The sequence below is a fragment of the Trichoplusia ni genome, chromosome 22 (genome assembly GCF_003590095.1).
Source record: "Trichoplusia ni isolate ovarian cell line Hi5 chromosome 22, tn1, whole genome shotgun sequence".
In the NCBI taxonomy this organism is placed as follows: Eukaryota; Metazoa; Arthropoda; class Insecta; order Lepidoptera; family Noctuidae; genus Trichoplusia; species Trichoplusia ni.
The window spans coordinates 987,089-1,001,675 of NC_039499.1; the positions used below are offsets into that span (position 1 = coordinate 987,089).

General features: G+C 36.7%; 1 protein-coding gene across 1 annotated transcript in view; it reads left to right on the top strand.

The window, feature by feature from the left end:
- Window positions 1-1,074: 1,074 nt before the first annotated feature.
- The window catches only part of LOC113504653 (transmembrane protein 132B), a 76,794-nt gene continuing 63,281 nt past the window's right edge, over window positions 1,075-14,587 (top strand). Inside the window, exon 1 of the mRNA XM_026887073.1 lies at window positions 1,075-1,974. Coding sequence (XP_026742874.1) covers window positions 1,941-1,974 — 34 coding nt within the window. The 5' untranslated portion in view covers window positions 1,075-1,940. The remainder of the gene's footprint in view (window positions 1,975-14,587) is intronic.

Genomic DNA, 14,587 nt, shown 5'->3' on the forward strand with positions numbered 1-14,587 from the left:
CGTACTCCGACGAGGGGAAAATGTTTGTCAAGAGGCTCTGTGGAGTTCCGAATGTAGGAGACACTCTTTAATATTACACGGAGGCAAATCGCTTTAAGATTTGCCTTTTACGACTTCTAGGAGATTGGAAAATGCAAAAATGTGAAACAGGTCCCTATTTTCTTACATTTTACTTGACTAAAGAACCTGATGGTTTACTTCTATGCCTTAAACCTTATTATGGTTGTGGAAGCGTGACAGGGCAATACACAGCGTATAGCTCCATCTCCCTTCTACACTCTCGATAGTATTACCTTAAGACGTTTCGGTAGAACCCATGGGCCTGACGCAAAAAAAAAATACTTAAAAAAAGTTTAATATCATGTTTAATTTTCTTAAATCATAATTCTTTATAAAAGGAAAAAAGTAGCACAGGCTCCTTTTAATTTGGTAGACAGTTACGAGTATAGTCATATAAAGTACGTACATATAGTAAGTCGTGTAGCAGTTAGCATGATAAACTCGGTCTGGTTTATAGGACACAGCTTATGTCATCGTCGAGTGCGACTAGTCCAACATCCCAAGTTAATTCGCTTTGCGGGCGTCTACTCGTTGCCAACTTAGTTTGACGTCATCAACTGCGTAATAGGCTGCAGTCCAAGTAGGCTGTCGCCCAGACTAGATCAATCATGACCTTTTTATTATGTCTCCTAGACCAGACTATTCTTATTTGTTTTATATAATAGGTTTTTCTGACCCATAGATAAGTGTAAATAGTTTTTTTCTCAAGTATGGAGTTTGAACGTTTTGTTCGATTAACTAAGCATTATTTAACATATAAATTAAATACAGCGAAGACAAAAGGAAAACATTATTTTGGATGTCTTTATCGGGTAGTAATATAAAAGTCTACGTACATTATAAAAACGACGATCTAAAGTTATATATATTCGTACATAGAATATTAAAAAATAAATGTTTTAGCAAAGAGTAGTTTGTTAAGTTGGATTAAAATAATTGTAGTCTTTTTAGCAGCTCATGTTTTTATTTATAATTAATTAAAACTTTTCTACTTGTCATAAACTGGATAAAATATAGAAATAGTTCATACATATGTAAGCTTTATTGGACACTTGACTGTATTTTACAAGACATTCGATGTAAGGTTGACATTTTGGCCCGGCCGGCGGCGGCACTAACTTTGTAATATGGTTTAGAACTTTCATTACGCCTCCGGGATTAAAAATCTCGCAACCCGTAGGCAAGGACATTATAGCAAGCAATTTGGTCTAAAAGTAATTTTAAAAGTTTATTGCTTGTAAATATCAGGTTCTCTTATTTCATGGGCCATAGACGTGGCCTATCTCAATCGGAGGGATGGAATTAGGGGATTTTTCAAAGGAGAATTCGTAGTACCTAGTTAAGGATGTGAAATGTAGGAAGGAGGCGTCGTCGGTCAATACTGGAGGTGGTGCGGTGCGGGCGCGGTGCGCAGGCGTGGTCCCCCGTCCCCGCCGCGGCTGCCAGCCCACTCACGCAACTCGCGACTCAGCCGCCGTGCGCTGCGATCGCGCGCGTGAGAGCTTTCGTCGCCGCTCTGGCCATGTGTGATGTTTTCATCACAGAGAGAATCGTCGTCTAGTTTCCGCACTCGTTATTTTGCAAGATGAATGAGTAAGAGTCTAGGAGACAGCGGTTAACGCAGGACAGTTTCGTTCGAAATCCTGAAGGACAGCTTTCGCCAAGTGTCTAGTTTTTCTCGTAAGCTCGTGGCCGTTGACACTGCAGCGTGCGGATCCCGCAGTGCGCGAGTGTGTGGTTAATTGGCGAACATAATAGACGAAGACGTCAGCTGAGTCGCGTAAACATTGGCTACATAGTTGACTGACAGGACTGTTGACGATGGCTCCGGTAAACACACGCGCGTAAACGTTCCACGCTGTTCCTGTAAGCATTCCGTCATGCGGCGTTTAATTTTGCTGTTCCTACTAACAGGTAAGAATGCATGCTTCATTATTTACCATTTTATGTTTTGATCGCTTATTCTCATTTAAAATTCCATCAAATCAGTGTTAAATATTGATTTTATTACGTATTTTCTTCACTTATTTTGGTATTTTGGTTGCAGTATTTAAGTTGTTAGACAACAAACTGTTTATAGTTTAATATTCTCAATAGTTTCCTGTTAGCATTTACTTATTTCGTTCCATGTTTTATTCTATCACTTCATCAATTATTTTTTCTTCTGTTTAAAATATGTGATAAACAGTACCTACTTAGGTACCGTCTTACTATTTTCTGTTTAAAACAAATTGTTTATCGTTTGTAATATAGCCATAAAGAATGATAACTGACGTCATATAGTATGAAAAATAAGTTGTAATTCTGCTAGGGGACCCTCATCCCGGGCAATTCATGGAACAAATGGGACCGTTTGAGAAAGAGCGCTTTTTGCGTGCGCCAATCTCTTTTCTAAGAACAATTTATGGTTGTTTTTATATGAACGCTTTTTGCTCGGTAATCATTGAATACCTACTTCTTAATTTATTTATTAACAGTTAATCGTAACCTTTGACTTCATGATTGTAAGTTTTCGTGTATAGAAATCTATACATTATCTCTTTTCTATTTAATAAAAGAATACCTCTAGATCACGACGGAGATCGTTGTATTATTATTGAAAACGCACCTATTGTTGAATGGACATCTGCCGGCATTATCAATGAGAATTGCCTTTTTAAATGCGTTACATTAATCGTGATGCAGCATTCTACGTACTTTTTAGTTTCGAATACCATTGCCATTTTCAAATGTTAGTACGTGATTGAATAACGATTGCACGATTATGCGTAATTCGTTCTTGAGAAAAAGTAATGCGCTTTAGAACTAGTACATTGACAGCAAAAAGTTTTAATATATCTTGTATTTAATAAATATAAATAAGTATGTATGTATATTCAAGACATTCGTAATATACATCACTACAGCTCGGATTTATGTTCTTTATTTATATCAGCCTGCGACAGGTGTTCAATGCAGGTAGACGTGCCTCGGCCGCCCGACGGGTTTGCTTTTGTTAAAATAAAATCGCTCAATCACTGAACTAAAAATATCTGCAAGAATTTTATAATATGAGAATAGGATAGAAATACATTCTATAGTATACCTAGTTATTTGGCAACTCCGCTGTGGAATGTAGAGTCTGGTTTAATTTCTAGTTTGGATTAGCTGCCGTCATAATTCACCTATTAATATCTTTACTAATAAACTATTCTTTAGAATATCTTTAGAATAGACAAAAGATATTACAAAAACAAATGAGGGTGATGTCTTTGATATTCTGATACAGTTGGTAATACGGCAAACAAGTATGCGAAATACAATTTAGTTGCAGTATTATAGTTAAGCCAGTCTTCTTATTTTAGCGTCCTCGCCAAATGCCATAGCTAAAGATGTAGCTTTGGCAATCACTGGGGCATTATAGACGTTCCAGCAAAAGTTGCATCGCCTCGGCAGGTGCTCTACATTTGCAACTCGTCTAGACTTAATTTATAATGTCCCAATATAGTTCACGCTGGTTTTATGGGATCACATAAGACCGGCCGATCTTCAAACGCCGCCGATTAGTTTCAAGTCGTGTGCTGTCTCACTTTCCCTAAGGCGTAAAGTAGAGATGGACTATATTCATTAATACGGTTTAAGACCGTGAGAAGAGAATTGATAAAAAGACTCGCTCTACTAAAAGAGGTAGGTTTTGAGAAGAAAAGGTTACTATCACCAGAAGAAAAATAAATTCAGGAGCACCTCTCTTTTTGAATCATGTCTTAAAAGTATTAAAGAAAATTACGTCAACTCTATTCGTTCATTACTCTGTTATCGCTAAGGTCTTGGATTGCGTTACTCCAGGGGTCATCAATATATTCCGTTTGAAACAATATAAAACTGTAGATATTTCATTGAGCATTACTTTGAATAGCTCTACATTTTGTACCACTTTTTCATGGCATTAGGTACTTGTTTTTCCGTTATAGATCGATACACTAAACACGCGAATTCATGTCGAGTGGTTTATCAGACTAATAAAGGCAGAAATAATATTTATTTATTAGGAAGTAAGTGCTGGGTCGATAAATGCAGATAGGAATAGAGCATTGTTTTCGGGATAATCTCTCCCTCTTTAATTATAGAAGAATTAGCAGAACTAGTTCTAATACTGGATGACATTTACACTAATTGGCGTAACGAACTTTGGGGAACAATTCTGTAAGAGGTTTATGCCGAACCAGTACTTTAAGTAGGTACTTAATAATTTCTTTGAACTTCAAAAACCAGTACAAAAATATAGATTGATGTTTAGTTTGATATCTCTATAGAATCTTAAAATGGAAAATGCAGAAAAAAGTTATCATTTACGGAAGTCGAGCCTCAATGCATAATTGAAAATAGTTGCGGATTTCTCAAAGAAAGGTATCATTGAAAATTCTTGCTCTCCTAGAATCATTCCCCTAGTTTTATTAGAAATAGAATATGATAAATCGAAAACTTGATGGCGGGGAAGAATAGGAAAAGTTGGAAAAACTCGGGTCCTTTCCTCATCAATCTACTGTTAGGTGTATTGAATCCTCGGCTCAACTGCGTCACAATGCCACAGACAACTTCAAAGTAACGCCTCCAAACTTTTTATCAAACCTTTGCTTTTTATTGTGAACACATTAATCGTGATTACTTAGGCGGAAGTTAACACAATAGCGCCATATATCTTGGGATATCTTTTCTAAGAAATTTTGGTACCTCTATGTGCCCAATGACACGTAAACATTTTACATAGGGAAGTCGCATTTGCCTGATGTTGCTCATTCGTGTCGAATAAATAATACCTTGTACAATGAATACCTTAGAATGTTGCATACATTTGGTACGAAACGTTTTGGTCAGCGTTGTATGCATAAGTCAATCCCATATCGCGTGTGTCACTTTCCCAAGCAATAAACCTTAAAAGCACATTCAACACGAATGAACCGGTTCCCGCATTAGTCTTAGGATGCAGTTAATAACCAATTTCAATAAAAATCATACTTGATGTCGCTTCAAAGTTCGAACAAGCTATCATTTATCATGTAAATGAGTTGAACCTAGCCGTATTGTGCTTCTTTTTCAGCCATTCATTTTTCTAAGTACATTCGTTCTATCTTGTACCTATTGTTAAGAACGGCAATTTATCTGCCGATTTCAGAAATACACGACTTCTCTTTAGTTCTGAGACTTTCTCTTGTATCGAGACGATTTATTTTCTAGTTAGCAATAATAGCCAAGACGGGGTTTCGAGTAAATAAGCTGTCGGTCAACATGACACTAAGCAAGTCTTATTAATCCAGTCGGTGTCTTGTGTTGAAATCAGAATTTGCGCTACAAGATTTGATGAATAGAGTTTTGGAATTGTTTTTATAATAATTCGAGCTTATCCAGCAAACGATGTTATGGCACATAAATCGTTCCTGGCGAAGAAAAAACATTGCATACACATAAAAAAAATCTCAGATTTTCATGAGAATCGGTCGAGCCGTTTCGGGGGACTTTAAATACAAACACTGCGACACGAGAGTTTTAAATATAAGATTAAAATTTAAACGTACATATGGTAGAAAAGCCACTACCATAAATAAAGCTGGCCAAAGTGATGAACCCCTTATATTGAACATAAAAACAGATTCTGATGGCTAGTACTCCATTTCTTTAAGAGCACCCGTTTTTTTTTCTTCCCATCGGAGCGGATATGGATTGCACCTGGCCTCCGCTCATTTTTTATCAGAGTTTGAGACTGGGAATTATTTTGTATGGAAGTTTAAAATTAAATAACTTGGAGAAACTTTTAAGTAGGTACCTACATAAAAATAAAGATATAGAAAACAGTATTTGGTTTGATATACCTATCTAATTGATGACTATGATTGAATAATATCTAAAGAAATTAAATAGTGAAATTTTGCCTTGGTAGAACAGACTTCATCGACATTATTTTTTCTTCCAAACCATAAATCACAAATGCAGTACTAAAACTCTACTGCAAATGCGTGTTAGTTGTTACTAGCAAACATCATACTATGATTTTTTACAAAGTTATTAACTTATGTTTTCGGGTTTACGCGATACGAAAAGTCAACTTTTACCCAAATACGAGTCTGGTTTATTTCTGTATTAGGGTGTCGACAGAGCAGGCATAATCAAAACGGGTGCAGGAGTCGATAAGTGGCTAACGGCGGCTCCCATCGTTTCATCTTGGTGGTGTGTGTGTTTACACTCGGCCCACTGCGCCCGCGCGGTGCGGTGCGGCGTCTGTGGCCGGCGCCCGCGCACTTCGTTAACCCAAGAGGCATAGACTCGTGTGAATTATGTTTACGATCCCATTAACTTTTTCGCTAGTACTTTATTGTATTGGGTTTAAAGGGAATTTAGGTCCGCGGCTATTAGTAGTATATGTATATTTATACATTACAGTGCAGAAATATTCTGTAAATTATATTCTGCCGCGTCCTCTGTAATTTACCTTCTCTTATTCAGCTTCGAAGGTTAGAAATATTTCTGTTGTTTTTTTTTCGCACTTATGTACGAATATTGAATTTCTACAAAATAGGAAGATTCTATACCATAATCAGTATTACAGGTACACAGCTACAGATCTCTTTTTTGTAAAAAAAATGCACTCTCAAAACAGAAACTACATCTATGTCCTCAAAGAATCTCAAATCGCCAATAAGACCAATTTGAACGTTACAAGTGCACCGCAGTAAGAATTTCGTAGTACCATCGTTTGTTATTCCTTTAGAACCATCCTCGTAAGAATTTGATTTCCCAGGTGCAATTTAGGCAGCTTTAAATTTCCCCGAAGAGTCCGAGGCGACCCGCAATGCTTAATCCCTAGTATAAATAAACTTATTACAAAACTTTCCTCATTTAACGCTTATGTTAAGACTACTACAAAATGTTTGTACCAGCTTGAGGATGAATTTGCTTTCCGTAAATCTCGGAATATTTGGGATTCACAACGTTTTGCGGTAGTTAGTCATAATTCTTAATCCGCTCGTAAAGCGGCGACGTTCGTAATAGTTTGTGTTGGCTTCACGTTACACGGTTTTACAATTTTCATGTACAAATTCTTCACGTTACATTTTTATTATTCTCTTAATATGCATTATTTTTTATAAACTCTAAAATGTTCTAGTAAACCTTTCGGCTGAGATAATCAATATTATTTACCCGGCACAGATTATCATACTTAATCTTAATACACTTATATTAAATACGACGGTATGAGAACGTCGATATTTTTTAATCAAGTCAAGCCATATTTAATTAAAGTGGCGCGACGCCGGAGGCGACGAATCAATAAATATATTATATACTGTACTCATTTTATAAAATAGTTATTTTGCCTTAGATAATCTTCCTATCATCATAGTAACAGACCACGAAAGTTATTTCCCCAGCGAATATCGCTCACCAAATATCTAAGAGTTATATCATCTAACTGTTAACAACAGAGTTTGCAATTAATCTACTATCAATCTGATCAAACGGTCCATTGGGATTTGAATCTCGGCTAGATTAATAGCTTTCTTGTTCACGGTGAACTATTAGGCTAACACTTTTTACTGTCTATTCATTATAGCCTCAGTAGATAAGATAAAGCTTCTTAGAAGAACATTTTATCAATAGAAACAGAAGTTCAGAATTTATCAGCGTTAAACGACTCATCAATATTTATGAATTGTTTTTCAATGCTAACTTCTTGTAACTTTCGATTGGTACTTCAAGTAAATTACAAATGTTGAGACAAAATAATATTACGTAAAGAGAGGGTAGCGAACGCGGAACAAAAGGCTGTGCAGGCTGTAATTATCGACCTTGAAGAGCACAAGGGTGCCTGCGCAAGTCGGCACGTGCGTGGAGTAAAACGATAATGATAGAGTGGCCAGAGGGGAAGTATAATCAACTGAATAACTAATTCAAGTCATTGCGCTTTAGTTGGGATAATAGACCTTTTTGTGGCACCCTTTGACTCCTCGCTCAAGTGAAGGGTCATTTTAAACATGGTTTTATTCAAACATTTTGAAAGCCTTCAGAAAACATTGCGCCTTTTAAAATTCCTTTTCTTTTACTACTTGAATAACATTGAAGTTCTATTAAACTTTCATTAAGATGCAAAGCAAAGTAATATCTGTGAAAATATTAATTCTGACTCTTGGGAATTGCGAAAAGTAGAATTGCAGTATTGTGAAGATTGCTTTCCGCAGTAACTGAGGTAAATTAAATGAACAATGAATGAAACAGAGACATAAGCAAACAATAATGGAGATGCTCCTGATGACCTCTCAACAATATGAACTTATAATCAGAGAATCCTGGAACTGGAGCACACAATATCTGCTTATGATAACCAAGGAATGAGTGAGAACTCTGTCAGTTCACGCTTATTGATAATATTACATCTTTGTTACTTATCAAGAATGTGATCATAGTTCATATTCATAAATCGACTGAATTTAGAAGTATTTGTATCATCTGGTCGGCAAACCTGTTTCATTTGTTTCTATTCAAACTACAAGTACTCGTAGGTATAATACCATGGGGTCTAACCCTTCTTGTATTTCGCGAGATCCAAGTTCATGGTCATTTATTGTGTTATTATTAGCCATCTGTGAGCGCAGAGTTGAGGTGTAAGGGCTAAAAAGTATAATATGTTGCGCATAATTGGGTCAGAGAGGTGAAGGACGGGTTTATGGTGGCAAGGGGAGGTGCGAGCGTTATTCCACGTTGCGTACGAATGGCTATATTATTGCCCGCTATATTACAACACCACATTCCGTGCTGGAAACTTTATGGTAATGCGACTCGCGACCCTTTGGCTAAGGAAACTTGGCTACGTTTTGATTTTTCATTCGATTCATGAATTTTAATAACGGATTTTTTTGACCAAGTCTTTTAATTAAGGTTATGATGGATAGGTCTGGTTTGACACAATTTTGTGCGCCATAGTTAACTGCAAATCGATAATGAGAACCCAGTACTCGGAGTATAACATGAAGGGTCGTAGACGGTAATAAAATTTGATTAGAGTTTGATCATAAATCTTTTTTTTTTCATTATCTCGACTGGCGTGGCTGTCGGTCGGGCATCGGTGCGGGGAGAGTCAGCGCCCAAATCCCCCATGTTTTGACATACATACCCACTGTATTTATGACACAAAACGCGCTTCTACCGATCTGACATGAGATTTATGAAGTCCGCATGTGTGCTTAGGAGATTGAATTGCTTTTACGCAAAAGGAATCCATGTTTTGCGTTTTGAAATCCAGCTATCATTATTCCGAGGAATCTTTTTGTGTTGACACGGATATGTTGCGCATGAGGGATTATTTATGTCATTGGAGATTTATTTAACGTATTACGCACTACAGATTCTGCTCTATTTATGTACATTTTCCTCTTACAATTATGCCACCAATAAATGTTCTTATTTGTATGTTCACACTGCAAACAGTAGCCACTGATAAAGCAGAACAAATTAATCAATTAACTCAGGCATGTTATTTGCACTCACTTCATAACCGGACAGACATTTATTTCAACGTTTAATTCAGATCAATTAGTATTTGTGAGTATAATGTGAAACGGCGACATTCGTTTATATTTTGTATTTATTTACATGTTGCCAATTCAGAATAGAGAGAAATGTTGAAATATCGATTGTTATTTTTCTTAAAAACGATTAATTCTCAGTTCATTTGGAAGATCTTGATAAAGCAATTATGTATAGCGGTTAGGTTTGAGAATGTTTTATAATAACCGTTATATCGGCCGCTATAACATTGTATACTAACTTAAAACTTGCAAATTGACAAAAACTAGCATTTACGACTAAAACACATGCGAACCAAAAGTTATTAGCATTACAAGGCATTTATATTTTATGGGTACGACGGCGCCACAGAAAATTCTAAGCAGAGTCGTATTTTATATGATATTGTAACGTTATTTCGGAAGGGTAAGTTTTTGTATGCAAACAGAATGTTCCCATTCCCCATCGTTCCAAAAATAACGGACCCCGAACCCGCGTCTCTATAAAATCAGTCTGTGACTTACTTAAAGTGACATGTGGGACACATGACTCATCTTCTGGGAGATCCATTAGTTACAATTTGCCGACTCACGCTCGCTTTTTGAGGGCGCCTCTTATGCCAACTGTTCAATGACATAACATTATTTTTTGTAGATGTTTTTGTTACGATGAGATTTATTTACGCAAACATGATGTGATTAATAAACCGCTTGCGGTACTGGCAATTAAAAACGATTTATATTGGTTCTTAACTTGTAAGAATTTAAAATTACGTTAAAAATTATTAACAAATGGAAATGTTGACGTGACCTGAGTTAAGCGCAGCTACATCTAGTATATTACGGGGCTTTACACTTACTTCATACTTAGCAGTGTTATTAAAGCTTTATGAATGCTTATAAACTCGAAAGTCCGATAGGCTTATCGTAAAACGATCTCGCGCTTTCGCGTCCCGAGCTACAACTAACATCCTGGCTACAAGTGAAATTAATGACTCTCCGACATGGCGATTATTTATTTTCATGAAAGTTAAAATATTTGGATGCAGATAAGATGGAGTGAACGATTAGATTCCCATGTCATACTTCCGGGCCGAGCATGTAAGTGCGGGCAGCGGTCACCGCCGGATGGCTCCCAACATGGAAAGCATTTTAAGCGGTTGTCCTATAATGCGGCACGAGCTATTGTTACATTTTATTTTGGGCTCACGTATTGATTCTTTGTTTCGCTGGAGCATCGTTTTATGTTGGAGACGGTGGATTAAATGATATCTAGTAAAAGAAAGTCACTTAGCTTTGTACATTTATATTGTATTGTGTTCATATTATCGTTACATTTGTATCTAAGCAGAGACACGAAAAACATATAATAATATATAACTTTTTCTTTGATTTTTTTTTACTTTACGTAAGCAAGCTCTGTTTATCCTTGAAAATTCTTTGAGTAGCTTGTTCCCAGGCATCTAGGTAGGTAAGTGAACGGTTTGCGGCTCACGAAGCCACATAATGCGGCACCTACGTAACGGACCGGCTATCCGATACACCTCAAATCAAATGAAACTTGAAGCTCGCTAACGTCCAGTTCCCTTACAAATAGATTTTCCATACCTAGGTATTGTGTAGTAGGTACTACCTACAGTATACATACACCTAGGCAGAAACTGTATTCATTGTATCTGGTATCCGATACACGGAATTTCGGTTCGAAAATAAATGAAATGCCCATTGGAGTGTAGCGTAACGTTAATGTACTTTTATGGACAAAATTAATCGACACGAAACGAATAAGACACGCGAAGTTTTAGGGGCTTTGGGAGTCGTTCGCTCAACATTGTCACAGGCGGTGGCGCCGTTTGGGGATTAGACGCGTGGCTCCCCCATCGAATGTGTGCTTAAAGATTACTTTTCCTAAAATCTGATTACTAATGTGTCTGGGGCTTATCACCGCCGTTATGTACATGTTTGTACCCCTGAGGTCTGGCACACAGTGACACAGATAGACGTCTCGCAATGCGATGAGTATTAGAATAAAACATGAGTACAAAAGCTTTTATTCACATCAACAAAACAGGAGAGAGATAGAAGAGTAATGTGTTCGCCTTCGTTTATCATATATTTTGTGATTTCATGCCAACCACATTGTTGTTTGTTTAGTACCGCACAAAGGCTTCGGTATCATCGGACCCTCCATTTATTAATCTGGCTTGTATCTGTATATTTACCGCCCAAAAGCTACATGCTACGCTCTCTATAATATGCGGTACGGTAATTAATCTTCTATTGGGATCTGCTGGGCGTTGTTTTATGTCGAACTCTATCGTCCAATTTTGTCTTTGAGCTACTTTCCAGTTATTACTGACCGTGTTCGTATTTGGGGTAAAATAATGTGTAAATAAGGGTCGATAGCCGATGGCTGCCAAGAAAAATAATAGCTTACTTCCCCTCAGAACGTTCTCTCAATTTGTGCGGAATCAGCGCGGCACATTACGGCATGATCGCCGGTTCTCCCACAAGTGTGTCTGAGTGTACTGTATGTACCTTCCCTAGTTTGTCGGCGGTCGGGACCAGATTAAAGCGTCTAACTGTCGTAATGTAGCCGTCCCATGTATGGGCATCTGCGTCCTCAAAAGTACAGGGGTCGGTGCCCCACCCCAACTTGTTTATCTGGTTATCGATCCTACCGACGTCATCGAGAATTGCTTTAATTTCGCGTAACTTTAGGACATTCTTTACTCTACTTAAAGCTTCTTATGAGGTTACTTGAATATTAAGCGCATAGTTTTCAATCAATTATCTAATCTACTAAACTACTCTTGACATAGTTTACAAAAAAAAAATCAACGTTTTGGCATTATACATAATTATAGATACATGTCATGGGATCTCGGTAAATCCCAATCGAGATCTTATGATAGGATTTTGTATCTTTTTTACAAGTGAATGTAATGAAATATATTCCTTATTTTATATTTTTGAGATTAATTGGTAAAATCTGTACCATCTGAGCCGAGTTTGTATTTTTTTCTATAATGATGGCAATTTTTCTCCAAAATAAAAAGCATAATTGAAAGTAGGCCTTGGTCCTTTGACATAAAGGTGGTATTTGTTTATCGCATTATTGATCTACATTTAAAATATCTCGGGGCGACCGCGCGACCTCCGAACTCTCATCCTATTTTGTTTAGTCAATACTGTGAATCCCTATAGAGCACCCTTTGCCCGTTAAACTTTCCCTGAAGAGTATTCCTGCATTCTTCAAAATGGCGGCTCTTATTTGTATAATTTTGGATTTATATCCATTGCGTCTGGTTAATTTATGCTTCATTTAATAATAAATAACTTGCATGTTTTTTATCTGGCATAAATCTAACCACCCAGATAGAAAAGCAATAAAAATAAATTCACATCGTTAACTGAAGTTTGCACTCAAGTGTAGTTTCGTAGGGTTCCCAGCCGCATTGCTAAGCTATAAAGACATTCTTGCATGTTGTTTTACACGAATACTGCATATTCAGTGTCTAAATCTTAAAAGACCGCAGTACAAAGACAGTTTGATTGCTTACATTCTTAAACGATGACGTCAGCACTGTCATGTGGCGCATACGTAAACCAAAGTGCACACACACCGATATGTACGTTAATTGATGGCACTTAGCTCCCGTCCATTCATATTGAATAAATAAACCGATTGTTTTATACAAATGCAGTGACATCAAAATAAATGAGCACTAAAATAATTGCTCCAGCGAAATTGTTGTAATAATTAGTTGTTTGTTGCAATTGTTCCGATAACAGCTGATGGATGTATGTAGGTGACGGAATGATGTTTATTTCTTGATATTACATAGGCGCCTGGCCTTATCACTTACGTAGTTCTTATCAGCCTAGTTTCCTCGCTAATGTGAGCTTTCTTATCCTTTGTTCCCTTTAAACATAATTTACTTCTGTTGTGGCGAAAAAAATGTATTTATGTAAGTTGTTTACGTTTATGTTCCCTTTCTTATATCGTTTGATCTTAGGCCTGCTTCGTGGTCCCTGTGTATTTTTATGGGCCGCAAGTTATTTGCCCTCAGCGACAAAGGAAACTCCGTCGCGGACTTTTCCGTATCTGAAACTTTATTTAGTTGGGAAAATTAATGGCGCGCCACATTACTATCCCAGTTTCGTTGCGAACAATAAATATAACCTTTAAGCCTATAAAAATAAGGTTCATCCGCAATAAAATATAGTTCTTCACTACAATAACGTTGTCGAAAACGGAGAAGGCTTTTTCTATTCAGTTCTATATTTTACGGCCATGTTTTCGGGTTAAACAAACGTGGTTTTATGATAAAAACGTTTTTAGACCAGATGACATTTCAATTTTGTTTTCCTTTTCTTCGAGTACAATAACATCTTTGATAAGTGAATTTATTTTCTAAAACCTAATAAAAACATTCAAGGGATAGACGTGAGCGCTATTAAACACTGCAGTGATTTTCCATTATGTTCAAACTTACCTGTATTTCATCCATTTGTCTAGTTGTGCGCATTTGTACCTCTCTAAGGTCACAAATGACAAATAAGGTTACTTACCTCTAGGCTACATTTAAGGACGTTCTCCAGACGAGAGCGGTTAAACCTAATTAGGTTTTTGCCTCAGTCATGCTAAAGCGCTAAATGTTCTGATTTATAATTAATTTCTCTATCAACTCACAAGTGTGCTTTAATCGTGCTCGTTAGTATAATATGTAATTTCGGGTTAATAAATACTTTGCGAAAGTCACAAATGGCATGGGTTTCTATTGGTAATAGAATTTCTAATTGTACTTCGATTAGTCAGTCTTGAGATGATCACGTCACAAACTTATAAACCTTCAAACTATCACCATAAATTAGCAGAAAAATATGTATATACTATTTTCAAAAAAAAAGTGTTGGTGTTTTGCTTTCAATTCAAATCTATTTTTGATTATTTAAATTTTATTCATACAGTAGCTTATATAGATAAGAAT